Source organism: Selaginella moellendorffii, unplaced genomic scaffold, assembly GCF_000143415.4.
Source record: "Selaginella moellendorffii unplaced genomic scaffold, v1.0 SELMOscaffold_33, whole genome shotgun sequence".
Lineage (NCBI taxonomy): Eukaryota > Viridiplantae > Streptophyta > Lycopodiopsida > Selaginellales > Selaginellaceae > Selaginella > Selaginella moellendorffii.
The window spans coordinates 474,055-501,625 of record NW_003314294.1 but is presented as its reverse complement, the minus strand read 5'-3'; the positions used below and the strand labels follow the sequence as shown (position 1 = coordinate 501,625).

Genomic DNA, 27,571 nt, shown 5'->3' with positions numbered 1-27,571 from the left:
CATATAATATCAAAATAAATGACATGATTTTAATTTTTATTGATTAATAATTTTTTAAATATAATATACCCTTAAATAAGATATTGTTTTAATTGAAATTGTATATATTGGGTACCCATAAGTATGTCCTTCATAGTGTATGTGATTATTGGATACTATCATCAAGTAATTGAGTTATCATATCTTACAATTCATTATTGGTATTTCCATATTGTCATCCATACAAATAAAATCTTTTATAAAATCACTATTATGACTTATAAATTAATAATTATATTTTACAATTCTAGGAGGAAATGCATATGATGGACAAACAACATCTTCAACAACATTTAAAATTGAAGAACTTATAAATAAAATCATGTTGATATATTATACTAATGCTTTGAGATCTAAATATATAAATTTCACATAAATATTTTTACCTGAAATCATGTCCAAAAGATTTTTTTTTAAAAAAAAAAATAGATTAAGAGAATTATAAAATATATTAAAATAGATATTCTTTGTAAGTTTTTGATTTTATTTGTAGTATATTCTTTTGAATGGCTTTGATTTTATTGTAAAATGCTTTGTTAGAGAAAAAAAAAACCAAATACATCTGTTAAAAATTAACATTAACAAGATATAGAGACTTATATAAATGTAACACCCTTGACAAAACAAGAAACCATCAAACAACATTGGATGTTGCTCAAATTCAAGGGCAACCTTGAAGCCACAAAACAAGTAATTTATTAGTGTCTTCCTTCCAGCCCTAGTCCTTATATAACATTCCCAATGTGGTTGTGTGAGTTGAATATCATTCCTTACCTCATCTAGATCCCTCTCCTGATGAAGAATCAAGAATTATCATTAACACCAGATGAGAATTCACTAAACCTATTGCTCAAGAAAAAGAACATTACTTGCCTGTTCTGTGACTATGGTAAATCGGGTCATTGATCCTGACACTTGTAAAGGCAGGAGTGTCTATCCAAGAATGGAGGGAGGTTTCTCAATTTGCCGCCTCCCGTTAAGCCTCCCGTTAAACACCAATTGAGAAACCTCCCTCCATTCTTGGATAGACACTCCTGCTCTACTGACAAGGCCATGAATCTAATTATGTAGGGGCCCCTTCTGGTGTGATAATGACAGATAGAAGATTTACTGATTGACAAGGAATGAGTGAGCCAAATGCAATTATTTCTTAGAACTATTTTTCACTTTCATACTTCACTGTCTGACTGCGTTTCTCTTCGTATGGCACTAGAAAAAAGTGAATACTCTTTGGACAGGGTTCACTATCAAGCAGTACCTTTCCTTCAAAGGCGTTTGACACTGAGATTTACTAACCTGACCAATCATTTTTACATATTCCCGTTTGCATTTCGAGAGAATCTGGACTGGACTCGGTCTTCTTCCACCGAGCCGAGCTCCACTCTTTCAGGGATTTTAGATCACTCTTCATCAGAGAATCCCTGATGCTGCACTAGTCAGCGTTAATATACACTAGAATAGAAAGAACTTAAAGAAGGAACAAATGAGAAACTTACCGCAGTTTAGCCCGCTTGCTTGTTCTGCGGCCTCCAGGTGCTCATCGCATAGAGGACCCTCTCTTTCCATCCGAGTAGCAACCAGTTCCCATCCATCCCCATCTTGAAGTTGCAATTGGGCTTACTGCTGCACCACGCTGCCTTAACCAGCTCCACCGCTGTCGGCCTAACTGGTTCCTGCTCAAATCCAGCTCGTCTAGCCCTCGAATCCCAGCTCCTGTAAGAATTTGGCCGCTCCAACCTTTCAACGCCCTCCATAGCCACCATGTTCATGATCGTCTTTGCCATGATGTTCCCTATGAAATCATACTCCTCCGGCATGTCCTCTTGCAGCAGAGTCTGAAACAGGTCCATCTTCGTGAAGAAACTCTCGAGAGCCCCCTCGAAACGTTGGATGAAGAAAGGGGAGCTCAAGTTGGAGCCGGCATCCCACACGCACTGTATGAACAGGTCCGGCTTGAGGCTGTAGACCTTCTCGAAGAAGAGCTTCCGCGGATTGTCGCCGACGCTGCCATCTTCTCGCAAATGCCGGAGGCGGAGGTTGCAGTTGACGATGAGCAAGTCATTCACGTGAGTCTTGGGCTGGACCAATTCCCAGGACGTGCTCGTGATCACCTCAAACTCGAGCGAGATTCCACAGCTCTTGGCATACTCCACGAGGTTTCTCTCTGTCTCCTTGACGTCCACGCGAGGAAAGTCGATCCCTGTGATCTTCATCGCCGGCGGTCCCTCTGGCCGCTGCGAGAGCCTCTGGATGAGCTGGGGCCACTGGCAGCCATAGTGGATCCCATAGTCGATGATGTGAATTCTCGTAGCTCCTTGGCAAAAGTCTAGAATGGTGCCGTTGGCAAATCGCTGGGTGACCCTGAAGGATGGGAGATTGAGCAGCCGGACGTGGACCGAGTGCCTCTCGCGAATCCCTTTCACCATGGCGCTGTAGACCTGAGACCCAAACCCTGTGAAGCGCGCAATCAAGGCATCCGCGAAGAACAAGGCCGTGCGTTCTTCACTGCTGCCCTCTGGCGATGCCAGGCTCCTCACCTCGCTGATGATCCTGTACACCTCGGAGCCACGATTCCCCGCCACCGCTCGAGCCGCTTCCAGGAGCATCGATTTCAGGAACCCCGTCCTGGATTCGTGGACGTCTGGCACCGAAATATTTCCAGAATCGTCTGGATGGATGAGATTCCCACTGCCGCCGGGCGAAGACACCAGAGCGGCGAGCTCCGCGATGAGATTCTTGTAGGCATCCTGGAGCTGGATCATCTGCGGCGGCTCCTCCTCCTCCTCCTCCTCCTCGTCCAGAAGCATCCGGGAAATGTAAGCGAGCGTGGGATCGTTGGGATCCTCGACGTGCTGGCGCTGCGGCACTGGATCGAGACGAACCTGGTGGTGGAGGAGCACGGCGCGCAGCTTGGAGACGAGGTCGGCGCTCATCGCTGGGGATAGAGACAATATCAAAATGCCGCGCCCTAGATTTCTTCGGCCCACCAGGATTATGAAATTAGGGCAAAGAGCTCTGCGATGCTCTGTTTTTGGGCGCCAGGCTCCGCCACGATTTCCACTACTTTGAAGCTCGCATCGTCGCAATCGATCGACTCCACGGCAACGTCAGCGACAAGATCTCGCGAAATCGATCCGGACGAGAGCGTATCCTGCGATCAAATCGTCAATTTTCTCAAAGAATCAGAGGAGAACAATGCCTTGCCTGCTTTGCCATGACGATCTTCTTGTTTCCATCCGGTTTCTCCTCCGAGAGGCCCCCAGGCCGGATGATCGTGTAGTTGATCCCAGAGCTTCTCACATAGTTCTCGGCCTGGAGCTTGGCGATGAGCGTGAGACCAAACGCATTGAGCACCAGATAGGCTGGATTGAGCGCCTGCCCCCACGCGGCGCCATTCACGAGAATGGAGCTTATGAGCACGAATCTCTTGATCCCATTCTTGCGGCACGCTTCCACGAGGTTTAGGGTTCCTCGATAGTCCACCTGAGGAGAAAGAATGTATGATTGATCCAGTCGAGATCCTGAAACAATCTACCTTCCAGGGAGCCAGGACATCGAGAGAGTAGCGAAATCCAGTAGCGCAAATCACCGCATCCGCGTCTCCAATCGAAGTTGTCAGTGGATTTGTCCCTTGGGTCACGTCAGCCGGGATCTGAGACAAGGAAGAACAAACGAGGCGAGCTTTGGCTATGGCGGAGAAATGGAGTGGAAGAAAGAAATGGATAAAGATCTCACACAATTTCAATGTTGGGGCTGCTGGGTAGATTGCAGGGTTTGGGCCACAGGTATACAGTGCCATGGTGAAAGGGATCCGAGAGAGGCACTCTGTCCACGTCCGGCTGCTCAATCTCCCATCCTTCAGGGTCACCCAGCGATATGCCGCTTGCAACATCTTCAACGTTTGCCAGGGCACGAAGAGAATTCACATCGTAGGACTTGCTCATCGTGAATTGCAACCTCCGCCTCCGGCATTTGCGAGAAGATGGCAGTGTCGGGAATAATCCGCGGAAGCTCTTCTTCGAAAGAGTTTACAGCCTCAAGCCGGACCTGTTCATACAGTGCGTGTTGGATGCCACCTCCAACTTGAGCTCTCCTTTCTTCATCCAACGTTTCGAGGGGGCGCTCGATACGCTTTTCACGAGGATGGAGCTGTTCGAGACGCTGCTCCTGCAAGAGGACATGCCGGAGGAGTATGATTTCATGGGGAACATCATTGCAAAGGCGATCATGGACGTGGTGGCTCTGGAAGGCGTTGAAAGGATTGAGCGGCCAAATTCTTACAGGAGCTGGGACTCGAGGGCTAGAAGAGCTGGATTTGAGCTGCTGCCGGTTCGACCGGAAACGATCGAGGTGGTGAAGGACGTGTGGTGCAGCAGCAGCAGCAAGCTAAACAACAACTTCAAGCTGGGCGTGGATGGGCACTGGCTGCTGCTCGGATGGAAGGAGAGTATCGTCTTTGCGATGAGCGCCTGGAGGACGAGCAAGTAGAAACTCTGGTCAGCTTTTCCAAAGTTCCTTTTCTAGCATAGATGACGCTGTCTGTTATTTAGAGTAGACACGGAGATTGGAGCTACAAGGGCTGCAGCGGGAACAATCTCCACTTGCGGTGGTTGCCAACTTTGTGCTCTTCTGCGGCTTGCTCGAGCATGAAGAGCTCCGCGTTGTCGGACAATGCCCTCTCGGAGCTCTCACCAAGACCAGGGACAGTGACAACGATCGCACGACGCCGCCGCTCATGCACAGGATCACTCCAAAGTTCAGCTTTTGGTCAAGAACACGGCTGCTAGATTCTCTGCCCGATCACTTCCGAGAGGTTCTTGCTGCCGCTTCCTCAAAGTGGATTGGGATCCAAGTTTTGCTTTCTATTACTTTTTGGCTTTATTTCATGGATGTTGAAGGTTTTTAAGTAATAGTTTTCATAGATTGGGCTTCACCAGCTAAATGATTCACTCCAATAAATGAACTAACTTAGCTTGTTTCTATCTATAAGCCTAAATTTGGATTTACTAAAGAAGATAAATAAGCATCATACCAATTAAATTATTGGAAAGGAAAGTAAATTAGAGTTGATATTGATTTTTATGAGGCGTGACTAAATGTGCAATGCTTTCATGATGTATGCCCAAATATGTGTATGGGTGGGATGATGACATTGCAAGCTTCAGTAAACCTAGACAAAATTAATGCTATATGTTTACCTATGACATCAAAGCAATGCTGAGCATGTCTGGTTGAGACAAGGGCTCTAACTATTGATGTAATCTAAGAACTGAATGCTGATCCTTTTGAAGAGATCAAAGAAGGATTCAAACCAAGTGCGAATACTCTTCAGTTGGCTCCTCTTGAACAAGAACTAGTCAAGGAAGATGCTATTTAACAAAGAGTATAGTGATTAATGCCCAATATAAAATATATATTATTTATTATTATTTGTATTAGATGCCTACACTGCTTTCTGTGTGTTACTCTTGTATAACACTAGATTGCCATCATTCTGCATCACTAATATTGATGAAATCAATCTGCTTTCCATAGTATTTGTTGCCCAAACACAAACACTCTCATTCTCAAGCACACCATTCCCATCCATTTGCAATGCAAAGTAGCAACCAGTTTGGCTAGTTTCTCTCACATCTGCCTTCCACAAGACACCACTTGCCTTTTTGACCACCATGTCACACCCATACTGCACCTCCAGTGAGTACCACCCATTTTGAGACTCCAACTTTGACCCAGCATTGACCCTTGAGTAGACTCGTGACTTTGGTCCACTCTGGATCATGTTGACATATGGGAAACATGACCCAAGATCGTATAGCATAGAGCTCTGACGTGAGTCTTGCTGAGTTGCCTCGTCAAGCACATACTCCATCCCAAATCTTCCATTAATGATTGTAATATAGTTTGCTCCTGTTGCATACAAGTTGTTCAACATTATATGTATGAGGTTCTGAAATGCAAAGACAAGTTGGTAGCGTCTAAGGGTGTCGTCATGTGTTGGTGTGGCCTCACAGGTGTTGCTGTAAAAGGAGACACGGAGGAGGCACTGCTGGCTGCCAACTGAAACAGCCCTAGCAAATATACCAGGTGAGACTGGGCCGCCTGGGATGTTCGTCACCAAGCTCGCAAGGCCGCCTATGATGATTGGAAAGTATTCACGACGTATTCTCCCTCCTATGCCTGGATCAACAATTATTTGAGGGCTCGAGTGAGAGATGCTACTCAATAGGGTCACCAACAACAAGATCAACATGATAATAGATCAAACCTTTCTATCTTATCTGTATAAGTAAAGTTTAAGTCCGCCATAATGTTGACTTTTGCATACAGATTAAAATTTAAAATTTTGTCCATATTCTTGATACTGAATATTCACACCTCGGTACTTGAAAATAATTTTACCCTCAAAATATTGAAAATTGGAAGTTTCATGAAGTTTTAAGGAGTTTTTATATAGATGAATTCCAATAATGATTAACACATTCACACTTGCAATATACAATATAAAATTATACAACAAAGCTATGTGGGAAGCTAGAATCAAGTGGTACAATATCACAGAAAAAACAATTATAGAAAACTTAATAAACTCACTCAAAAGCTATGTAAAATTTGTAAATATATGCCCAAATGAAAGTTATATAGACCTAAAATTGGGTTTTGAGAAAGCCCTCCATAGATCTTGTGTATAAAAAGGTTTATGCTGCTCAAAAAATTCTAAAGAGATTTAGAAAAGATATATTAGTATAGATAAGAAAATATCAAACTGGTGAAGTTATGAATTTATACTAAGCCTTCAAACACATGTGTTACCAAAGAAAATTTATTACATATCCCAATTTGAGAGTCAAACTTTGTAATTCTTGTAGTCAACTTGTAAAGCACCCAAGATTTATATTTCCCAAGTTAAATGAGATTTAAGGTGCAAGATAGAAAAATAAACAACTTTCAACATTATTCTATTTGAAAAGTGTGGACCACATTTTTGTAGATATATTTGAATGTTTTAAATTACAAAATTTCCTATACATTTTCAATCTTTTAGGTGTAATTTTCCCTTAATTTTTTATTAAATCCTCTAGTTTATTAGATCCTTAGTTATTTGGAGTATTGGTGTATAAGAAGCATGATCCAAGATTTATTAGTATGGTATTCATATTATATATGATATTGAGTTATGAGGTGGTTGTTGTTAACTTGCCTCGTATAGCATGTGCTCAAAATGTGGTGATAATTCTGTATCAAATAGAAGATTTACTGATTGCAAACCTACAAGGAATGAGTGAGCCAAATGCAATTATTTCTTAGAACTATTTTTCACTTTCATACTTCACTGTCTGACTGCGTTTCTCTTCGTATGGCACTAGAAAAAAGTGAATACTCTTTGGATTGGGTTCACTATCAAGCGATACCTTTCCTTCAAAGGCGTTTGACACTAAACCTGACCAATCATTTTTACATATTCCCGTTTGCATTTCAAGAGAATCTGGACTGGACTCGGTCTTCTTCCATCGAGCCGAGCTCCACTCTTGATGCTGCACTAGTCAGCGTTAACATACACTAGAATAGAAAGAACTTAAAGAAGGAACAAATGAGAAACTTACCGCAGTTTAGCCAGCTTGCTTGTTCTGCGGCCTCCAGGTGCTCATCGCATAGAGGACCCTCTCTTTCCATCCGAGTAGCAACCAGTTCCCATCCATCCCCATCTTGAAGTTGCAATTGGGCTTACTGCTGCACCACGCTGCCTTAACCAGCTCCACCGCTTTCGGCCTAACTGGTTGCTGCTCAAATCCAGCTCGTCTAGCCCTCGAATCCCAGCTCCTGTAAGAATTTGGCCGCTCCAGCCTTTCAACGCCCTCCATAGCCACCATGTTCATGATCGTCTTTGCCATGATGTTCCCTATGAAATCATACTCCTCCGGCATGTCCTCTTGCAGAAGAGTCTGAAACAGGTCCATCTTCGTGAAGACACTCTCGAGAGCCCCCTCGAAACGTTGGATAAAGAAAGGGGAGCTCAAGTTGGAGCTGGCATCCATCACGCACTGTATGAACAAGTCCGGCTTGAGGCTGTAAACTCTTTCGAAGAAGAGCTTCCGCGGATTGTCGCCGACGCTGCCATCTTCTCGCAAATGCCGGAGGCGGAAGTTGCAGTTGACGATGAGCAAGTCATTCACGTGAGTCTTGGGCTGGACCAATTCCCAGGACGTGCTCGTGATCACCTCAAACTCGAGCGAGATTCCACAGCTCTTGGCATACTCCACGAGGTTTCTCTCTGTCTCCTTGACGTCCACGCGAGGAAAGTCGATCCCTGTGATCTTCATCGCCGGCGGTCCCTCTGGTCGCTGCGAGAGCCTCTGGATGAGCTGGGGCCACTGGCAGCCATAGTGGATCCCATAGTCGACGATGTGAATTCTCGTAGCTCCTTGGCAAAAGTCTAGAATGGTGCCGTTGGCAAATCGCTGGGTGACCCTGAAGGATGGGAGATTGAGCAGCCGGACGTGGACAGAGTGCCTCTCTCGGATCCCCTTCACCATGGCACTGTATACCTGTGGCCCAAACCCTGTGAAGCGCGCAATCAAGGCATCCGCGAAGAACAAGGCCGTGCGTTCTTCACTGCTGCCCCCTGGCGATGCCAGGCTCCTCACCTCGCTGATGATCCTGTAGACCTCGGAGCCACGATTCCCCGCCACCGCTCGAGCCGCTTCCAGGAGCATCGATTTCAGGAACCCCGTCCTGGATTCGTGGACGTCTGGCACCGAAATATTTCCACAATCGTCTGGATGGATGAGATTCCCACTGCCGCCGGGCGAAGACACCAGAGCGGCGAGCTCCGCGATGAGATTCTTGTAGGGATCCTGGAGCTGGATCATCTGCGGCGGCTCCTCCTCCTCCTCCTCCTCCTCGTCCAGAAGCATCCGGGAAATGTAAGCGAGCGTGGGATCGTTGGGATCCTCGACGTGCTGGCGCTGCGGCACTGGATCGAGACGAACCTGGTGGTGGAGAAGCGCCGCGCGCAGCTTGGACACTAGATCGGCGCTCATCGCTTAGAGACAATATCAAGATGCCGCGCCCTAGATTTCTTCGGCCGGCCCACCAGGATTATGAAATTAGGGCAAAGAGCTCTGCGATGCTCTGTTTTTGGGCGCCAGGCTCCGCCACGATTTCCACTACTTTGAAGCTCGCATCGTCGCAATCGATCGACTCCACAGCAACGTCAGCGACAAGATCTCGCGAAATCGATCCGGACGAGAGCGTATCCTGCGATCAAATCGTCAATTTCTCAAAGAATCAAAGGAGAGAAATGCCTTGCCTGCTTTGCCATGACGATCTTCTTGTTTCCATCCGGTTTCTCCTCCGAGAGGCCCCCAGGCCGGATGATCGTGTAGTTGATCCCAGAGCTTCTCACATAGTTCTCGGCCTGGAGCTTGGCGATGAGCGTGAGACCAAACGCATTGAGCACCAGATAGGCTGGATTGAGCGCCTGCCCCCACGCGGCGCCATTCACGAGAATGGAGCTTATGAGCACGAATCTCTTGATCCCATTCTTGCGGCACGCTTCCACGAGGTTTAGGGTTCCTCGATAGTCCACCTGAGGAGAAAGAATGTATGATCGATCGAGTCGAGATCCGGAAAGAATCTACCTTCCAGGGAGCCAGGACATCGAGAGAGTAGCGAAATCCAGTAGCGCAAATCACCGCATCCGCGTCTCCAATCGAAGTTGCCAGTGGATTTGTCCCTTGGGTCACGTCAGCCGGGATCTGAGACAAGGAAGAACAAACGAGGCGAGCTTTGGCTATGGCGGAGAAATGGAGTGGAAGAAAGAAATGGATGAAGATCTCACACAATTTCGATGTTGGGGCTGCTGGGTAGATTGGACCGAGCCTTGGCAACATCCAGGACACCGGCGCGGACCTTGAATCCATCCGCTAGCAGCTTGCTCACGATGCGCTTCCCGGTTTTGCCATTCGCGCCGGCGACGAACACTGTCTTGGGCTTCGTCTCCTCTGCGGAAGATCGAGGGCATGCGACGCGATCCTTGTTCGCCTGCCCAAAGAAAAACCACAGTGGTGAGCTAGGCATCGATCGCAGAGGGCTAATACCCGGCGAGGCGAATTTCCAAGGATTCTAGGCGCGAATGCAAATGGGTGGCGCTCGATTCTTCGATTGGGCGCCAGGAACCGCGAATTCAAGGCGTGGACAAGAGCCATAAGAGCAAAGGAGCTCCCTGTTCTTCGCTAGGGTTTGATGATCATGGCAAAGACACCGAATTTCCCTTTCCGTGTTCGATCCTACGACGTCCACGTCTATTTCTTCCAGACGGATCAGGCCCAGCTGCGCCAGGCCAGGGAGCTCCAGGACGAGATACGCGGCAAATTCCCCCAATTCAAGATCAAGGTGTGGGACAAGCCAATTGGCCCTCATGGAATTGGGAATTTCGAGGTAAATCTCATGAAGCACGAAGATTTCGTGGAGTTTGTGACCTGGATCCCTCTCAACCGGCGGAATTTCTCGGTGTTGATCCATCCCAACACTGGAAACCCTCTGCGAGATCACACGGCGCATGCGATGTGGATCGGCGAGAAGCAGGTACTCAATCTGAGTGTGCTCACGGAAGACGACGATGGCTATGGCTACTTCTCATAAACCCTAAAACAGAGCTCTTCATACGCATTGTAGGGTTCTTAGTGGCTACTATGGCGTTTTCTCTATCAATATCTCCATTTTGCGCTCAAATTCCAGCGTTGCGAGCGAAAAGAATCAAATCGCGTTCATTGGGTTCTATCAAATCAAGCTCACGGCCAGAAATTCCAGCGCAAAAGGAGATCTTCAAGCCCACAGCGCTGTATCTAGCAGCAGCGCTTGGAATTGGCTATGGTGTTCTTTCCCACACGCATCCAGACGCCGCGCACGCAGCGATCGATCTTCACGGCTCCACAGATGGGAGAAATTTGGGAGATTTGGCGATGGGGCCGGAGGGGCCATTGCTGGAGGAATTCTGGGATAACATGAGGAGATATGGGATCTATTTCTTGACGGTGGCGACTGGAGGGCTCTATTCCATCTTCAAGCCCATCTTTGATCTTCTCAGCAATCCAGTGACTGGAGTTTTAGCGGTGATTGTGATCGTGGGCGGGCTCTATCTCGTCTATCTCACGCTCAGTGCCATGCTTGGCGTCTCGGATTATCCATATTAAATCTTTTGTTTTTTTAAATGTTTAAATCTTTCGCGCCAATGTCGACGGCTGAGATCTTTTGTCTGCCCTAACTGGGATTTAGGGCTCGTGGGCATGGCGGAGCAAGTGCTACGCGACATGAATCTCAGCTCCGATGTTAGTCTTCGCCGATCGAGCAAGGCCCTGGGCTGGAAATCACTGTGGCTTTGATTTCTCTACAGGAATTCTCGAGGCTGAAGACATGTATGAAAGATCCCAAGTTTATGGAGCTCTTGAGCGAGTATGCGAAGGAGATCTCGCAGCCTGGCAGCAAGGAAGTAAGTTGACATGGATTTTCTTTTTCTTGCAGCTTAGAGAAAATGGCTGTGTTTGCCAGGAAGCTGAGGCATACCTCAAAATGGCCGAAGAGCGCAGCAGTTTTTCAATGGAAGGAAAGGACTTGATCATACCGGTTGCTGGATTTTGTGTCAAAACGAAGAACAAGAAGAACAATAAGAAGGTTGCGTTTCTTCTTTTCCTTTCTTTTGTTGGTCGCTATAGTTTTCCTTCTCAGGTTTTCATCAACATATGCCATACAACCAACATTGACAAACCGACTTCTTTCACTCATTCTGGAAAAGGCGAACAGTGGTCGATCCCTTACAGCTTGGGTCCTGCACGAAACGACGTGGATAAAGGTTTGCTTGCTCGAATTTTCTTTTCTCCTTTGTTGTTGAAGCGTATGTTTTCTCTCAGCCGGCGGGGAGTGTGAGGTTTATGATTTTGTAGTGAACGAAGAAGCTCATGAGCGTGCCATGAAAAACAATCGGTTTAAGCGGTTTCTAGCAGAGACAGCAATTGAGAACATTCAAAAACAACGGGGCGTAGAGCTTAGTGAAGGTAGACCAGATAAGTGTTTCTATATTCTTTCTTATTCTAACCTCCATTCCCAGAATTTATCCTGCCCAAGCTGAAGTATAAAGGACATTCTGGAAATCCTAAGATGCAAACAGTTCGCAAGACATCGGCAAGTGAGCAAGCAAACACAGAAAAAGAGGTTTCTTCCAAGTCAAGAGCAGGAGAGAAACCTTCAAGTGATTCAGTGCCAGACGTGAAGGAACTTGCCTCCAAAGAAGTGAAGCCTTCTTACGAATTCATCTACCGAGATGATTTGGACCTTGGGAAATTCTGGTATGTTTGTAACTCCTGGCTGCTATTCCGAAGGTACTTACAATGCTTTCAGAGAAAAAAATGTGCGTTTTTTCAGGACAGATAAGGCTGTTCTACCAAATGGCAATCAAAAACCGAAGATGATTGTGTTGCGAGTTGACTTGCCAGAAGTGGTAAGCATCTCTTTATTCAGCATTGATAAGCTTTACCATGTATCGTTGGTCTCCAGCAAACTTCGAGCGAGGTGGAGCTGGAGGTGACGAATTCCGATGTCTCTTTGTACGTCCCTGAAAAGTATAAGCTCAAGGTAAGCTTTTCGTGTTCATGTTGGCTTTGAATAAGATGAGAGTTTAGCACGCAGGTACAAACGGCACACCCTGTGGATTTCAAGAATGCGAGAGCACAGTTCGACAGAAACAGACGAAGGCTAGAAGTTGTCATGCCAACCTGTTAACTTCTTCCTCCTTAAATGAACACGAAAATCTTCTAAGGTCTGATGACATCTGTTTCCAGATTTTTGTTCTCTCCATTTTCTCTAATCTGAATATTAGGAGGAACAACTGATTCTTCCGTAGGGCAATGGCTATGGCGCTCTTCGTGCCTTGTGGATTCCTCACTACTAGTAGAGTTTCCTGGAGAACGCCCCAGCCGTCTAAAGGTGCCCAGTTACATACAGGACTAGGCAGGCTAAAGAACTCTCGGACTGTTTGGAAATGCGCCGTCGAAGGCTCGAGCAGTGTAGTTAGTGAAGATTTGGCTAGCAGCATTTCTTCGTTAGATGAAGAAAAGGGAAATGAAGAGAAAGGAAACGAAGAAGGCGAAGGTGCTCAGGTAGATGGACGAGTTCTGGAAGGTGCAGATTTGGCCTCCATTGTGGAGTGGCAGCTCGACTTTTGCTCACGGCCTATCTTCGATGATCGGGGGAAGAGGATGTGGGAATTGATTATTTGTGACGCAAAGAGGCAGCTGGAATTCGCAAGGTTCTATCCCAGTAATGTTATCAACAGCACAACGTTAAAGAATGCCATAGCGGAAGTTATAGAGACCTTTGATTTACCACGGCCTACGAGAGTTCGCTACTTCAGGTATTAGTTCATTTCTATTTTCTTGCGCGGCTTTTTATGTAATTCATGCAGATCTCAAGTGAAAACTATAATCTCAAAGGCTTGTGGAGAGCTCGGCATCCAAGTGACTTCGAGCCAGAGGGTATGTAAAGTTTTTTTATCTAGGTGTGTATCTTCATGCATTACTTTGCAGTGCACAGCTCTTGTAAGATGGCTGCACGAGCGCTACGATCAAGTCTACCGCCAACATCCAGGATTTCAGGAGAATGCTCCGAGTATACTGTCAATGGGTGTAAACGTTCCTAAAGAAGTCCCTCCAAACTATCGAGGCGAGAAGTGGGCGTTTGTTCAGCTTTCATTCCAAGGTGAAGTTCTGGTGTCTTTGTTCGTAACTAGAGCTGAGCTATGTCATTTGCTTGCAGCGCTTCAAGAAGAAATTAAACTGGTGGAAAAAGGCTCCAACTTTGGAGAGGTCTCGCTTGACATGCTTACGGAGCTTCCTTCTCCTGACACTCTAATACCAGGCGTTGCTGTTGCATCCTCGAGAGATCTAGCTCTAGCTGGTAAGTGCTCTATACAAACTTCCCAAGAAGAAAAATGACTTTTTTCCCACAGCCTGGACGAATTCCTTGGAGCTTGCGTCTCTCTCCGTGGACAAGAAAAACTCGGCCTTGGTCCTGTTATCTGGAGCTTCTCGGCAATGGTTCTACTCTTACTACAAGAAAAGCAAGCAGGCCGACGAGGAAGCCGACTTATGGGAGTCTGCAAAAAAAGCTGCGGGAGGATTGCATTTTCTTGCAATCCAGCCTTCCCTGGAGTCCAACTCTTGCTCGGGCCTGTGGATTTTATACGACTTCCCGGCACCCCCTGTGTAGATTTACCGAGTAAAAATCAATTAGAGGTACGCATTTCCAGGATATTGCACGATCATATTTACATTACGTGGTAAAAATATGTTTTTTTTTTCTTTCGTTCTTGCAGCTCCTGAAGAACTGTATGAAACAAGAACTCGGGAGAAGGGATTTCCAGGAGCTGTATACACAAGAAACACTCCTCGATTTTCCATTGAAGTTCGGTGAGTTTATATACTTCAGTTCTCTCTAGAATTGAGGATCATAACCATTGCTTGAAGTTGCCAGGATCCAGTAGGCAATAATATGACCAATGGATCCCCAGGAGAGCACATCGACGATGTTAAAGCCAGCGGGATCGTTCGTCTTGAGCAAGCTCACAAACTCCTGAGCCCGGGTGTCTCCGGCCTCGTAGTGACTTACACCGTTTTGGAGCGGCAACCCGGCCTTGGCAATCTGCTCTCTCTGGAAAGGAAGGAACACAAACCGTCCCATGGCGAGCGACGCAGCAGTGCACAGGCTGATGATGATCGGCGCCTCCAGGCAGGTGGTCCGAGCCATAGATCTCGCGAAGCCCGTCTTGCTCTCGAAACTGGAGCACCGAGCTGCTGCTGAGAGGCCGTCGAGCTTGTTGGCGACTCGGAATCCAGAGAAACCGACCACAGATCTCTTGCTGCTCGAGCTCTTGATGCTGGGAAGCCCCGCGACGATGCAGGAAGAAGACGCTGCTGCGCAAGTAGAAGCCATGGATCCTCTTCCTCTGGAGAAAATCTCCAAGCTCTCGCGAAGAACAAAAATCTGGAGTTTTGGACGAGAAGATGAGGAAGAGCTCTGGAACTCTAGCTACAGTGACAAGGGAAAGTAGTCACTACTGGGATTTGATTAAGCTGCTAAGCTAAGCGAGATAGTCAGCTTAGCAACCCAGTGGTGTGGGTGGTGCAATCCAAAATGGTGGCCTCCCATTGGCTAGCGCCATATCGCCAAGGAAGAGATCTGAAGCGTCCAGGTGCGGGGAGATCGTGACCGGTGGATTTGTAAATGGCGTGGCGCGGTAATATTCGTCTTGGTCAGCTTGTTTGTCAACTCTCGGTCAATATGGTCAATGTCGTTGGTCCATTGGAGAACACGCGTTGGCCTCCCATTGGGCAGCGCCATATCCCCTGACAGGAAAGAGATCTGGAGCGTCCAGGTTCGAGGAGATCGTGACCGGTAGTTTGAATAGTGGCGGGCTAACCGGCTATAGGTGGCTAGGCATAGCGAGGTAAACGCGTCAGAAAAGTAGGGTAAACGTGGGAAAAGATCGTGGCCCATGTCATTGGCACATTTTGGAGGTCAAGCTATGGCGGTTTTGGAGAGCCCTGATTTCTTGGCGCTCACGGGGAGCGTTTTGGGTATGTGATTTGGATCGACTGCTCCGGCGCTTAGATTCTCTCAGGTGCATTTTTGACCTAGATTGATCCTTGCCTGGGAAGCGCGCGGGAATGGGGCTTTTGTGAGCTTGGCGGCGCGATCTAGCGATGGAGGCAACGGAAAGACAAAGATTCGAAAGGCTTTGAGTAAGTTGGGAATTTTTTTTCTCTTTAAAGTGTACAGTGTTGAAAGCGAGCTTTTTCCTTTGTCCCTCCAGGAGCTTTCAATCATGTGTGCGGCCTTTGCAGAGGACCAGGGATCCGTCAAGTCGGAGGATTCGCTCACGGGACGCGCCAAATTCCTGTGCAGCTATGGTGGTCGAATCATGCCTCGCCCGCACGACTCCCAGCTCCGCTACGTGGGTGGTGAGACGAGAATTCTCTCGGTTCACAGGGGCGACTCGGTGATCGATCTCATGACGAAGCTCCGGAAGATCTGTCCATACGAGAGTTTTATCCTCAAGTACCAGCTGCCAAACGAAGATTTGGACGCGCTGGTCTCGGTGATCTCGGAGGAGGATCTGGAGAACATGATGGAGGAGTATGACAGGATGGAATCCAAGGATTCATCCTCGAGGCTGAGGCTCTTTCTCTTTCCGGTGTCCGTGAAGCAGCCACCGAGTCACGAGAACGCTGCCGATCCGGAGCACAAGTTCGTCGAGGCTGTGAATGGAGTTTATAGGAAGGCCAACGTGGTTTTGGAGGAGCAGCACAAAAAACCTGTGGTTTTGGTCGACAAGGCGGCGCCACCTCTAGTAGCACAGCAAAGTCCAGCCATGCCTATGGCAGGACCGCAAGTTGTAGCAGTTCCTCCTGCGGTTCTACCTCAAGTCGTCCCAGCTCCAGTCCCAGCTCCAGTTCAAGCTCCAGTTCCTCCAGCCCCGGCAGCAGCATCTCCAGCCCCAACTCCAGTTCAAGCTCTAGCTCCAGCAGCAGCATCTCCAGCCCAAGCTCTAGCTCCAGCGGCAGCGTCACCTCTGATTCCAAGCGTTGTGCCACCAGTAGTATCACCCCAGGTTTTGCCACCATCCGTTCCAGTGAACCTCGTCACAGTTCCAACCAAGAACTTGACAGCAGCCGTGACGCCCCCTCGAATTTACGCGCCCGGGACTCCCTCACTTGTTCCCGGAGCTCAGGCAGCATCACCAGTTCTGGTTCCGCAAGTAGTGGCTGCTCGATCAGTAGTGCCTCAGGTGATGGCAGCGTCGAGAGCCGTGGTGCCATCGTCGACTTACGTGCCTCTGGTGGAGGTTTCACGGGGTATACTGCCCAAGGGAATGGTGATCAGGCAGTACTCCGTGGAGGACGAGCACTCGGACTCCGTGTCGTCGCAAAGCAGCAGCCAGCTAACCGACATGAGCTCGCTGGCTATGGATCGACGAGACTCTGGGGAGAGCGCAGACGCCATGGACAGGAGAGCTTTGGACGCCACTCTCTCGGACTTCGAGAAGCTCAAGGTGGCGGAGAGGCCTCAAGAGAAGCTACTCGTTCAGCACATCCCGAGAGGCGAGCTGCTAGACGTGCACAAGACGAACGGGTTGCCTCAGCGGCTTGTTCCAATGGGACTGGAGGCTTTGGCTCGCCCTCCAGCAGTAGCCGCTGCTACTCTTGGGCATCAATTCTACGCTCCCAGCAGTGACGCTCTTCACAGGAAACTCCTGGAGCAGCACGCGATCCCTCGACCGGTGTCGACTCCAATGCTGCAACAGGCCGTGGAGATTCCAGCGGTTGCCACTGCCACTGCTCACCATCCTCAGGTACACAGGCAGTTTAGCGATCGCTCCGAGCCGCAGCACTTCCATCAGCAGCAGGAGAACAGGCCAGCTTTCGTTGGGATTGGAATGCCGGAAGTCGTGATCCAGCAGCAGCGGGATGAGAGGTTTCCAGTTCTTCATCCGGCAAATGGGCTCAACAAGCAAACGGATGTACAGCTCGTCCAAAAGGCCTATCAAGGTTTTAGCTAATCCTTTCAAGGCTCCGTAGTTTTTCCTTAATAAAATGGCTATTACTTATCAAAAGGTGGCCGTTTGAGAAAGCATGCACGTCAGCTTCCGCCACAACTGCATCTGCAATCATGGGAACTGTAACTTGGAGAGTGGCAGAAAGATCGTCAGATTTCTCAAGGATGATCCTGGTGTCCAGCTCTTGAAACTCCAGATTGATCATACAGTGGTATTTCTTTGTTGTAACCCTTTTGTTCCCCAGTTTGAGTACCAGGAGTTTCCATCAACGGAATTCCTGGACAAAACTTGCGCTGCCCACTGGCTCGCAGGAGATATGGAGAGAACTTGGTAATCTTGACAAACCTTGGTGCAAACCTAAAGATCTTGTCGCCAATGGACCTTTGAAGCTCTGGTACCGTATCCTCGAGCTTGGCTTTCTCTTGTGCACTTCCAAGTCCTTGTATGCTCCTCAGGCAATATTCCCTATGGAATACACTTATGTCATCGATCTTGACATGGCCAGCTTCACCATCAACATGTGCCACAACGCTGTGTCCTTTGACATGGGAAACATCCCATGCAACTGGATAGCCTACCCGGATGCCCCTCCGGAATGGATTGCTCTTGCCAGCAGGGATGGTCCTTCTTGGCGCCAAGTTCTGCAGGAGACGGTGGATCTAAAGTTGAGCAGCTGTGGTCATGAAGTCTGGAATATCAACTCCATGAGTGTTTTGAAAAGGTCCATTTCTTTCTGGCCAATCGTTTGGCCCTTCTTACTCTGAGTTGAGATTGCCATGCTCTTGAGGCTGCTGTATGAGGCTTTAACTGGCGCTCTAATCCATCCTGCATACGTGACCTTTCCGGCAGCAACACTTGAAGCGCGTGTGGTTTTGGCACACCATACCGTCGAAGACCTCTTGGAGCCGGACATGCAAGCGTTCTTGGAGCTTGCCAAGTTTGTGCTGGTCCTAGCCGACTGGGACAACATCAGCTTCGATACGTGTGAGACCTATTATCAAAGGCTTGGAAGCCGTTTCTCTTCGGAACTGCCTCTAGATGATGGCCTGAGCAACTGTTGGGTCACTGGAAACGCTGCAAAAGCTTCTCCCTGGGTGATTAGCATAGAGTTCTCCTCGCGATTCAGCTCAACGAGGACGCTGAGAATGCTGTCTCAATGGCTGTGGAGCATTTGAAGTCTCTGGAGTTGAGAATGGAGGAGATTTGTGTGTGCGCCTTGAGCGTCCTTGATGTTATGACTATCAAGGTTGCAAGGATTGGAGAGAGGATAACCATATCTCGCTCCCATGCACTTCCCTTGATTCGTTTGGAAAAGCCTCCTACAGTTAATGGTTTAGAAATTGGATAGGAAAAAGTCAAGCTGATTGAGCCTGGGGTCAAACTTTTGCTGAGATACTTGATGAGGTACGATCTTTCTTTATTTCTTATCATATGTGCTAATTTAAGGTGTCAAAGGATGAATCATATGGAGTTCACTATCAATGTCTTGGATGAGAGTTACTTCCGCATTCAGGAAAGCATTGGAGGTTCAACTGTTATTCTGGATCATGCTATCGCCGAGAAATCACGTACTTTTGTCAATGGCTCAAAGCCGAAGTTACTGGTATTGGCGATCTTTTCCTGTGGATGAGGTAACACAAACATGGGAAAGTGATTATGGAACCTGAAAGTTTCTTAGTTCAGAAGTTTAAAAATTAATCTGTGAGTACTTTTATCACATTTCCTACTCTAGACAATGACCTTTCAACTTTTAATTCTGGTCATGTTCATAGCAATAGAAGCTAGCAATGGCAGTTATAACAGTGGAATCGTCAGCCTATACAACCTGGCCTCTTGTTTGTGGCTCATTGCAAAGAATCCAGGAAGCACGAGATGGTTTCGGGAGCGGCGAGTGGCTGCTCCAAATCAGCTACAACGTGCCTCCAGAAGCAGCCATTGGCAATGCCAGAGGAGATGATGAATGAATTTTGAAGCATGGCTGACTAGCTGGAGGACTGGAAAAAAGGAGATATGATCCATTTAGATTTCCTCCAAGGTTATAGCCTTTTACCTCATATTATGATAAACCATACCAAGATCAGCTATTTCTCAGGATACTTAAGGACGTGCCAAACTGCAAGCCAATATTTTCTTCTATAACTCTGCATAAACATGCTAACATTGACAACTGCGTTGTGCAAGATAGCTCAATCATTGCTTATAGATAAAAATAGGAGTGAAATGTTGCAGCTAAATTGTTTCTTGTTAACATTATATTGGATAATGCTACAGTAGTTTTCTTCTTACAAGAACATGACATAGCCAACTTATTTTTCGATCATGCAAGGTTGCCTTGCATGATCGAAAATAGAAAATAAGTTGGCTATGTCATGTTCTTGTGAGAAGAAATAACCTTTTACCATAAACCAATATGTACTACAAGTTGCAAACCTGTGTTTCTTCTAATCTAACATTGACAACTGCTATGGCAATATCTAATCTGCTAGCTAGCAAAATACATAACAAAATTCTAATATAGCTATCTTTCATTCACACTTTCTCCCCCTTCACTGCAGGGCTCATCTTGTTTTGAAAGTTTGTCTTGTTGTAATGGTGTGATTGTGGTATACGAGATCTATTAAATATACCAGTGATGTATTATTAGGGCTGTAGTCTCATGCAATGCCATTCTGGGGAAGAGAATATTCCTGGCATCCAGCTTTTCTCTTCCCTTAATGAATAAGTTGTCTTAGAGAACAATTTCAAGAAATTTGAATCCAAAAGAAAATTCATTTTGTTGTTTGAGAATATAAACATTCCAAATCAATTGTCAACCAATTGATACTAAAACAATTCATTGTATTGTATCAATTGTGGACCTTAACCTTCATGAGATACCTCAAATGTGGTACCTCAATAACATTGAGAACTGCTGCTGTGCTATTTTAATATTTCCAGTGTGTAGAGGAGAGTGAAGTGTGCTCTTAAGATTTAAAATTAGTTGCAGAATTTTAATTTCTTACCAACAGCCGAATATTCCTGTACTACGATGGAGGAGGCCAGGTTAGTTGCAAGGGTTTTCAAAGCTCAAAGGCACAAAATGAATGAACTTTCAAGGGATAGAGAAAATGCCTTGCAAGTAGTAGGTGCTACAAAAAATAGTTGATTTACATAATGAAATTTTTAAAATTTTTAATTAATTTCTACCACTTTTTTAACCACTATAGTATGTAATCATCTAGAAATTCATTTCTACATGTATTTTATATTCAAAATTATAAGTGGCAGCAAGAAAAAATATGATCATAGGAATAGATATAAGATTTGTCATGGATTTTTTTACATAATCTATTCCTAATTAAATGAACTTTAAATGCTTTTATTTTCAAGATAATTAACTTTGAACATTCATTTGAGATTAGAATTCTCATCCATGGTTCATATAGAACACAAATGCTTCAAACTCAATTGTGAGTGCAAATTTCTTTTGACAAGCATTACTTCCAACCAATGCTTCTTTAAATATGCTCAAATTTATAGCAATAAATAAAATATCCATCAAGATTTTAGAAGGTAATTATACTAACATAGCAATTGAGGGCATAGAGGTCAAGATATGTATTCCATTCATCTATATTAGGTCGTGACTCATAATAGATAGTGCAACAAATTATCATAATATCAATGGAGACTTTAAAGGTCTATTTGCCTATAATATCAAGGTGGTATACAATGTTGAAGGCAATTCTTGCATGATTGTGATGCCAAGAGGTTAAGACAGTTAAGATTTGCTCTGTCTGCTAGTGCAATGGAAGAATTGCCTAAAGAGATTGAAAAAGAATTTGAAGTGTGAATCCTCTTTAGATGGCTCCTCTTGAGCAAGAGCTTGTCAAGAAAGCTGCTGTCTAGCTTAACATACCTAAGCATTTGGAATAACTGGTGCAAAAAAGATTATGTAGTTTAATTCTTAAATTTGATACAAAATTGTCACTACATTTTTTAGGCCTCTTCAATCGTATAGATGTGGAAACTATCTTACAATGCTCTACAAGACAAGCCAGCAATGGCCACCTCAGAGCTCTATTCCTTAAGATATACCATTCATGTTAATGAAAATCTTGGGTCATGTTTAGTATATGCACCATGTGTGGGATTATGATTGAACGCCTCTAAGTCAGAATTCATGTTCAGATAGAAATTAAAAGTTTGTCTATACTCATGTGACATATTCACACTTGGTACGAATCTTCTTATTGCTTTTTTATAAACCCTTCAGTGCTTTTAACTGCTATAATCTAGGAGGTAAAAAGCACCGCATCTTACACAAATGTCAGCATTACTACTGACTTAAAACACACCTCTGAACTTTATTTAAACATACAGCTAAGCAGGAAAGGTTGGATCAAATAATATTTATTATCATGTTGAACTTGTTGCTGGCCACATTATAAAGTAACATCCTTCACTTCATCTTTCAAATAATCATTGATCCATGCATAAGAGGGAGAATACCTTATGAATATTTTCCAGTCATTGCCAATTTTTAGCATACATAACTGTTGGCAAGTATGAAACGACCATTTTTTATCTCCCACTAAGTATAATGAAATGGCAAAGCCTTAAAACTTCTACCCCTTTTTATAAACTATTATATCAGAGCTCTCACAATGTTTTTGCTGGTGTTCTACCAAAAAAGCCAAATTACTTCTATCAACGCCTGTAGAGATAATAGGCATTGTTACTTGCGATAGAGTCTTTTGCCAGCCTTGCATCAAAAGGAAAATTTCCTATCGTCTCTTTTGTGATGCTCACACTGGCAGAAGAGGGCGGAGGAGGAGGAGGAGAAGAGGCTTGGACGATTCTCGTGAGATCCTCTAGGAAGCGCTGATAGAAAATCCTTGATTGCTCTGTCAATTGCTGCTGCTCATCGCCGTAGTAATCATAGTCGTCACTGAGGAGGTGGTTGCGAATGTGAGTGATTGCTGGATCTTCACTCTCGATGAGTCGTAGCTTTTGGTATCCGCGGAGGGCCTTCTGGAACTTAGAAACCAGCTTGTGATCTGCCATGGAATTAATCTATCAATCCAAACCTGATGGCTGTTATATTGTGCGTGTGTCAGAGACGAGACTTCGATTTGTTAAGCACTACTAACCGGAAGGATGCGAGGAAGGGGCGAGGATCACGATTTTGCCAGCTACAAAATGTGAAGAACTTTACAACGAAAGAAAAGAAGAAACTAGCAGTACCTGGCGAACACGCCACGGAAGGCTCAAGAGAAGAAAAAAAAAGGAGAAAACAGAAAAAAACAAAGAAAACAAAGAAGAACGTGTTTAAGACGATAATCCTGTTACTATCTGTAGTGTACGAAGGCATTTTACAAGTCGCTTGCGCAGTCAAAACGGTTCTATACAATCAAGTTCTGCCAAAACACAAGTGCTTGTAAGACCCGTTTTACAACCCGCTTGTCTTACCGGTTTATGGTCAAAGCGTGAGTTTTAAGAACTGGACAAGGAGGTAGAGCAGCGCAAGCACCAGGCCAACTTGGTAAATGTCCTTTTGGCGATTATCATCCACTTGGAAGAACTGCAAACGGCAATTTGCCAAGTCGTGAAGATCGATATAAACTATTTCTATGAGAAAAGAGAAACAACCAGACCTTCTTTGGATCGGTTGGATCGACGTAAATGCTGCTGTCATCGCCCAAGTTCTTGTCAATAACCTTGGATACCCCTTGGACTAACTCCGACGTATCCTTGCCAGCTTCGACTGTGGAGTACGCAATCCTGGAGAGCCAAAAGTATGCCTGAGCCAGAGGAGAGTTGCCGGAGAGGTCCCACTCCTCTCGGTGCTCCAGAACCTGGCCACTGATCTGGTTGAGAGTGAAAGTCGACGTTACGTTGACAAGAACATCGCCAACGAAGGAAGCAGCAGCAAGTTTTGGCCTTCCTTGTATCGTCCACTGGATTCGTAGCACGCTCGTCGACACCATCTCCATTTGACGCACTGCCTGAGGAGGCAAATGGAACCACCGCCAAAGCACCACTGCATGAATATGAAAAGCTCGCAAGCAAAGAAACCAATCACGTACGTACCACTGTTGGATTCTCCAAGGCAGTTCTCGTCCACGACGGCCTATTGTACTTCAATCGTCCTTGGAAAGACCTCAATGGATCCTAGAAAAGAGAGAAGAGATCTAACTAGTCGTGTAAAGAAAAAGAAGGAAGAGCTTACCTTGTATTTGACAAAGTAGGCCAGAGTTCCCAGAGCTCTATTCCCATCTCGAATTTCCAGGATATCTCTCGCGAGCTGACGGCACGTAGATTCCACGGAGGGGCTGCTTATGCACTGAAATTCATCGCACAGCTGGCCGAACGACATTCCATCCACGAGCTTATCGGCCGGGGAGCGCTCCAATTCCACCGGTGGGGGAGATTTTGTCGTAGATCCTTTGCTGCCGTCGCTCTCGGCCCGGATTCTCATCCCTGCGACCCAAAATCTGTCAATGTTTTGGTGAAGGGAATGGAGGCGAAGAATCGCGTACCGCATTTGAAGCTCCCGGATTTCCTGGAGGGGGCGGAGGCGGAGCTGGAGCTGCTGCTGGAGGCGAAGGAATTGGCGGATTTTGTGAGCGTCGCTGCTGCCGATAGAGCACTGCTACTTGCCATAGAAAAATCCTCAAACGATTTTCTTTCTTCTTGACCTAAAAACCCACGTATTATTTGTAAGAGAATTTGAAGTTGAGCTAGCAGTATATGATGGTGAAAAAAAAAAAATACTTACAATGATGGAATTAAAAATATGCTCAAAACATAACATGCGGATAATAACACATCAATAAAATTTTCAAAACAAGAATTCAAGCATAGTGGAATGCTCTTTTTTGTTTTCTTTGGCAATCTAAGGTAGTTTATGTGTCTAAATTAATATTGCATGCTCTAGAGTTTGATTTAGGGTCTTTTATATCCTGTTAGTGGGTGGAATATGTACTCATTGTGTTTGTGCATTAATTTTGCATAATTATTTTAATTTAGAAGTTGTCTTTTTAGCTAATGATTTTACCCAATATGGGATAAATTTATATATCCTTGGAATAAATATGTAAAGATTTCCTCATCAAATTAATTATTTTATCGGGATTTTATAGTAGATTAATGCTTATATCATGACTTTGGGTTTTGTTTTAGTTATGGTTGTTAACAACTTTATTAATGATTTTGTAAAAGTTTCAAATTCTTGTAATAGTTTATAGTTGCCTAGCAAATGCTCCAGATGTTTCACCTGACTTATTGCCATCACCTTTTTCATTTTTTGGAAGGAAAGATGGTATAAAATTTGTAAATATATACATGTATATACATGTATTACTTGGCTAGATAATATATTAATTATAATACTATAATATCCATTTGGGATTGAATTTAGTCCATCCTTTCTTGTATATAAGTAGGGATCTAAACCCTAATTAATATATCTATTCCTATATCTTGAGCACTCACATTGTAATTAAATTTATTATCTAATAATTGAAGACTAATTTTGTGTTTATAAATTACAAACAGGTTTAATTCCATTTAATCAATTGTATTAATAAATAATAGATACACTAATATTAAGAAATCAACATTAGAAAGGAAAAAATTTGCTTCACATTGCATGCAGCAACCTGTTTACTTAATAGTAGTGTCATTCTTATTTAGTATTTTTGAATAATCCAATTGATCAATAATTATAAACATGTTTATAATTTATAAATCAATATTAATATTATTGCATATTAACCATTACATGGTAAAATAAAAAAGAATATACTAGGAAGTGTTTAGGAAAGTTTATAAATTATAAGGTATTTCCACTACCATCCAAGTCCACCTACAGGTTTTTCTTAAGTAAACAAAAAATTGGTGTAAAAATAACTCATACAATTATATATTCTGTACAATAAATATTATTACTATAAAGTACATATTTACCTTTTAGGAGATATATAACTTATATCACATTTCCATTATGGTCATCTAAATGTTATTTTTCATATTATAAGAGGAGCTAATAAAGCTTCCAAAGAGGATCAATTTGAGCAAGGAAGTAATGTTTCGTTCAAATTGAAACCAAAGCTAACTTGAGGATTAAATCTTACAATATGACCTCTATGAACTTGAATGTATTTGATGTGAAACAAATCCAAGTCAAGGTAGGGCCAACAGTCACATATATATTCACAATATATTTACTATTTATATGAAAGAGGCAGCCTTGGTTTTGGTCATCCTTTTTTATATTTGCTCTACTTTTAAAGAGTCACTTGTCTGTGAAGATTTTGTAGCTATTATAAATTTGGATTTATGAGCATCCATTGATTTTTATTAACTTAGACTTTATGTACACCTTAATATATAAAGACACATCTCTAGTAGTCTATTTGATCATATAACATTTTTAAATAATCTTATAGTGTAGTGGTTGTGATGTCTTCTTTGGGCTAGCCTCCTAATTCTCCTCCTTGGGCCATAGTTCCCATTTTGTCATTATACCATCCAAACCATAGAAATAATTAAAGTTGTGTTTTGAGTGTTTAAGGTGTGATATAGAGATGTGAAAATATTCCTTAAGAGTTATAGTAGGAGAATCTATGCTAGAGTGTAACAAAGATTTAGAGGAAACCAAAAAAAAGCTAATTATATAAAGGGAGGTGATCACAGGGAAGGGTTAGGCTAAACCTCACCCTTTTAAGTGTGTAACAATGTTTAAAGTTGAAATAAGATGCCACATTTTCTTGTGGGAAAAGGTTTTAGAGAATAAAGTTTCTTGAATCTTGTTATGGAGAGACTGATGGCTGGGAATTATGTGTGTGTGACAGAGGGGCTCATGAGTCTTTAGATTTCTGCCTAAATCATTGTTATTCCAGTTAACTTTGTGCTTCCTCATTCTTAAAAGAGCTTGCCACACAATAGGCTATATGGCGGAATATTTGTAAGTGACATGGGCTAATGAAGGCAAGTTAGACTGTTCCCCTTCCTAGGGGGCACATCATGTTTTCAAGTGGGGTTTTTGAAAGCCTTGTCAAGCCCTGATCACATTCTCCAGTGCTGTTCTCAGGTATGCTTTGGTTCCACGAGTTCTAAATACAAGCTGGGTGGGGGGAGTAGGGTAAGCCACTTGCAGTTTTCGCGAGCTCGAAAGCTCCAAGAGCGGTGTCACGAGTGAATCGGTAAGTTATTTCCTTAAGCGTGGCTATGGAAGTCATGGACTTCATGCTCTCCAGGAAAAGGCATAACATATGTGGCAATGGGAAGATCGTTCCTTGTGGCAAATGTAGAGGAAGAGGCGATTAGTAGACCCAGTCATGCCTGGCTTGTCCGGCGAGAGGATGGTTCCAGAAAAGAGGTTTATTTTAATGGCTATGAGCTTAAAAAAAATAATGGATATTTAATAAGGCTCGTGTTCTTCAATGGTTTCCATGCCATCCTTTCGAAGCCACTAAAAAAGAATTTTTTTTCCAGGTATGAACTCGAAAAACTGGCAATGTTCTTCCTTATTGTAAGAATGGATTCGAAGAACTTCCACTCTCGCCTACTCTTATCGGGGAATTTAAGAGCGTTTGTCTTTGTCGTGATTGTCCCATCCCATCCAGAGTTTTAGATGAGACCTTGCAACATTTGCTCCACTTTCACAATGATCTGCGCCGGTTGTACCACCGTCGCGTCCTCCAGCGTTGCAGCGTAAGGTGTCGGGACGTCCTGTGACGACAAACACTCGGGCCGGCCATCGAGGAAGTCCCAGAAGTTGTCAAGAATCGCAGCTCTCAAGCTGGCTCCAATCCCGCCAGTTCTCATGCACTCCTCCACGATGAGAACCTTGTGCGTCTTCTTGATCGAGTTCCCAATCGTGAAGAAGATCAAAAGGCTTGAGCGACCTGATGTCGATGATCTCCGGATCATACCCTC

At 44.7% G+C, this 27,571-nt stretch overlaps 11 protein-coding genes and 1 pseudogene across 15 annotated transcripts; 4 read left to right on the top strand and 8 right to left on the bottom strand.

The window, feature by feature from the left end:
* Positions 1-1,170: 1,170 nt before the first annotated feature.
* LOC9638654 (scarecrow-like protein 34) lies at positions 1,171-9,086 on the bottom strand. Of its 2 annotated transcripts, XR_002993208.1 has the most exons (3): positions 7,644-9,086; positions 7,481-7,574; positions 1,171-1,335 (listed from the first exon to the last, which is right to left on the bottom strand). XR_002993208.1 is itself a non-coding variant. In XM_002977024.2 (2 exons), exon 1 carries the CDS (start codon positions 9,078-9,080, stop codon positions 7,650-7,652), a length of 1,431 nt encoding a protein of 476 aa, XP_002977070.1. In that variant the 5' UTR covers positions 9,081-9,086; the 3' UTR covers positions 7,319-7,574; positions 7,644-7,649. The 2 variants fall into 2 exon arrangements, 1 of the variants encoding a protein (XP_002977070.1); XM_002977024.2 differs by lacking the exon at positions 1,171-1,335 and having other exon boundaries at positions 7,319-7,574.
* On the bottom strand, positions 1,224-3,016 carry LOC9638657 (scarecrow-like protein 31). The gene is made up of 2 exons (XM_002977027.2): positions 1,536-3,016; positions 1,224-1,466 (listed from the first exon to the last, which is right to left on the bottom strand). The coding sequence occupies exon 1, from the start codon at positions 2,970-2,972 to the stop codon at positions 1,542-1,544; it is 1,431 nt and encodes a 476-aa protein (XP_002977073.1). The 5' UTR covers positions 2,973-3,016; the 3' UTR covers positions 1,224-1,466; positions 1,536-1,541.
* Positions 3,015-3,959, bottom strand: LOC9638945 (uncharacterized protein At2g34460, chloroplastic). The gene is made up of 3 exons (XM_024682228.1): positions 3,575-3,959; positions 3,244-3,522; positions 3,015-3,190 (listed from the first exon to the last, which is right to left on the bottom strand). Exons 1-3 carry the CDS (start codon positions 3,929-3,931, stop codon positions 3,032-3,034), a joined length of 795 nt encoding a protein of 264 aa, XP_024537996.1. The 5' UTR covers positions 3,932-3,959; the 3' UTR covers positions 3,015-3,031.
* On the bottom strand, positions 9,084-10,268 carry LOC9638944 (uncharacterized protein At2g34460, chloroplastic). Its single transcript, XM_024682227.1, has 5 exons — positions 10,140-10,268; positions 9,883-10,083; positions 9,681-9,797; positions 9,350-9,628; positions 9,084-9,297 (listed from the first exon to the last, which is right to left on the bottom strand). Exons 1-5 carry the CDS (start codon positions 10,245-10,247, stop codon positions 9,139-9,141), a joined length of 864 nt encoding a protein of 287 aa, XP_024537995.1. The 5' UTR covers positions 10,248-10,268; the 3' UTR covers positions 9,084-9,138.
* A 22-nt stretch (positions 10,269-10,290) lies between these two features.
* On the top strand, positions 10,291-10,683 carry LOC9638943 (uncharacterized 21.2 kDa protein). The gene has a single exon (XM_002977163.2). It carries the CDS (start codon positions 10,291-10,293, stop codon positions 10,681-10,683), a length of 393 nt encoding a protein of 130 aa, XP_002977209.2.
* A 604-nt stretch (positions 10,684-11,287) lies between these two features.
* On the top strand, positions 11,288-12,950 carry LOC9638942 (protein kintoun). 2 transcript variants are annotated; one of them, XM_002977162.2, is made up of 10 exons: positions 11,288-11,369; positions 11,435-11,530; positions 11,590-11,712; positions 11,767-11,890; positions 11,949-12,092; positions 12,146-12,383; positions 12,460-12,535; positions 12,592-12,669; positions 12,724-12,853; positions 12,914-12,950. In XM_002977162.2, the coding sequence occupies exons 1-9, from the start codon at positions 11,328-11,330 to the stop codon at positions 12,814-12,816; spliced, it is 1,014 nt and encodes a 337-aa protein (XP_002977208.1). In that variant the 5' UTR covers positions 11,288-11,327; the 3' UTR covers positions 12,817-12,853; positions 12,914-12,950. The 2 variants fall into 2 exon arrangements, with proteins under 2 accessions (XP_002977208.1, XP_024537994.1); XM_024682226.1 differs by having other exon boundaries at positions 12,717-12,853.
* On the top strand, positions 12,885-14,343 carry LOC9638653 (protein TAB2 homolog, chloroplastic). Its single transcript, XM_002977161.3, has 5 exons — positions 12,885-13,447; positions 13,499-13,568; positions 13,620-13,791; positions 13,849-13,989; positions 14,042-14,343. Exons 1-5 carry the CDS (start codon positions 12,942-12,944, stop codon positions 14,299-14,301), a joined length of 1,149 nt encoding a protein of 382 aa, XP_002977207.2. The 5' UTR covers positions 12,885-12,941; the 3' UTR covers positions 14,302-14,343.
* LOC9638941 (photosystem I reaction center subunit V, chloroplastic) lies at positions 14,344-15,233 on the bottom strand. Its single transcript, XM_002977022.3, has one exon. The coding sequence runs from the start codon at positions 15,022-15,024 to the stop codon at positions 14,527-14,529; it is 498 nt and encodes a 165-aa protein (XP_002977068.2). The 5' UTR covers positions 15,025-15,233; the 3' UTR covers positions 14,344-14,526.
* A 281-nt stretch (positions 15,234-15,514) lies between these two features.
* On the top strand, positions 15,515-17,721 carry LOC9638652 (recQ-mediated genome instability protein 1). Of its 2 annotated transcripts, none has more exons than XM_024682225.1 (3): positions 15,515-15,668; positions 15,730-15,833; positions 15,905-17,721. In XM_024682225.1, exon 3 carries the CDS (start codon positions 15,917-15,919, stop codon positions 17,648-17,650), a length of 1,734 nt encoding a protein of 577 aa, XP_024537993.1. In that variant the 5' UTR covers positions 15,515-15,668; positions 15,730-15,833; positions 15,905-15,916; the 3' UTR covers positions 17,651-17,721. The 2 variants fall into 2 exon arrangements, with proteins under 2 accessions (XP_024537993.1, XP_024537992.1); XM_024682224.1 differs by having other exon boundaries at positions 15,713-15,833.
* A 4,536-nt stretch (positions 17,722-22,257) lies between these two features.
* LOC112348884 lies at positions 22,258-23,017 on the bottom strand. 2 transcript variants are annotated; one of them, XM_024682235.1, is made up of 4 exons: positions 22,874-23,017; positions 22,780-22,821; positions 22,717-22,723; positions 22,258-22,660 (listed from the first exon to the last, which is right to left on the bottom strand). In XM_024682235.1, exons 1-4 carry the CDS (start codon positions 22,998-23,000, stop codon positions 22,537-22,539), a joined length of 300 nt encoding a protein of 99 aa, XP_024538003.1. In that variant the 5' UTR covers positions 23,001-23,017; the 3' UTR covers positions 22,258-22,536. The 2 variants fall into 2 exon arrangements, with proteins under 2 accessions (XP_024538003.1, XP_024538002.1); XM_024682234.1 differs by having other exon boundaries at positions 22,780-23,017.
* LOC9638651 lies at positions 22,955-24,295 on the bottom strand. The gene is made up of 6 exons (XM_002977021.2): positions 24,169-24,295; positions 23,859-24,109; positions 23,720-23,800; positions 23,284-23,634; positions 23,099-23,210; positions 22,955-23,046 (listed from the first exon to the last, which is right to left on the bottom strand). Exons 1-5 carry the CDS (start codon positions 24,290-24,292, stop codon positions 23,109-23,111), a joined length of 909 nt encoding a protein of 302 aa, XP_002977067.2. The 5' UTR covers positions 24,293-24,295; the 3' UTR covers positions 22,955-23,046; positions 23,099-23,108.
* A 2,805-nt stretch (positions 24,296-27,100) lies between these two features.
* The window catches only part of LOC9638940, a 1,643-nt pseudogene continuing 1,172 nt past the window's right edge, over positions 27,101-27,571 (bottom strand).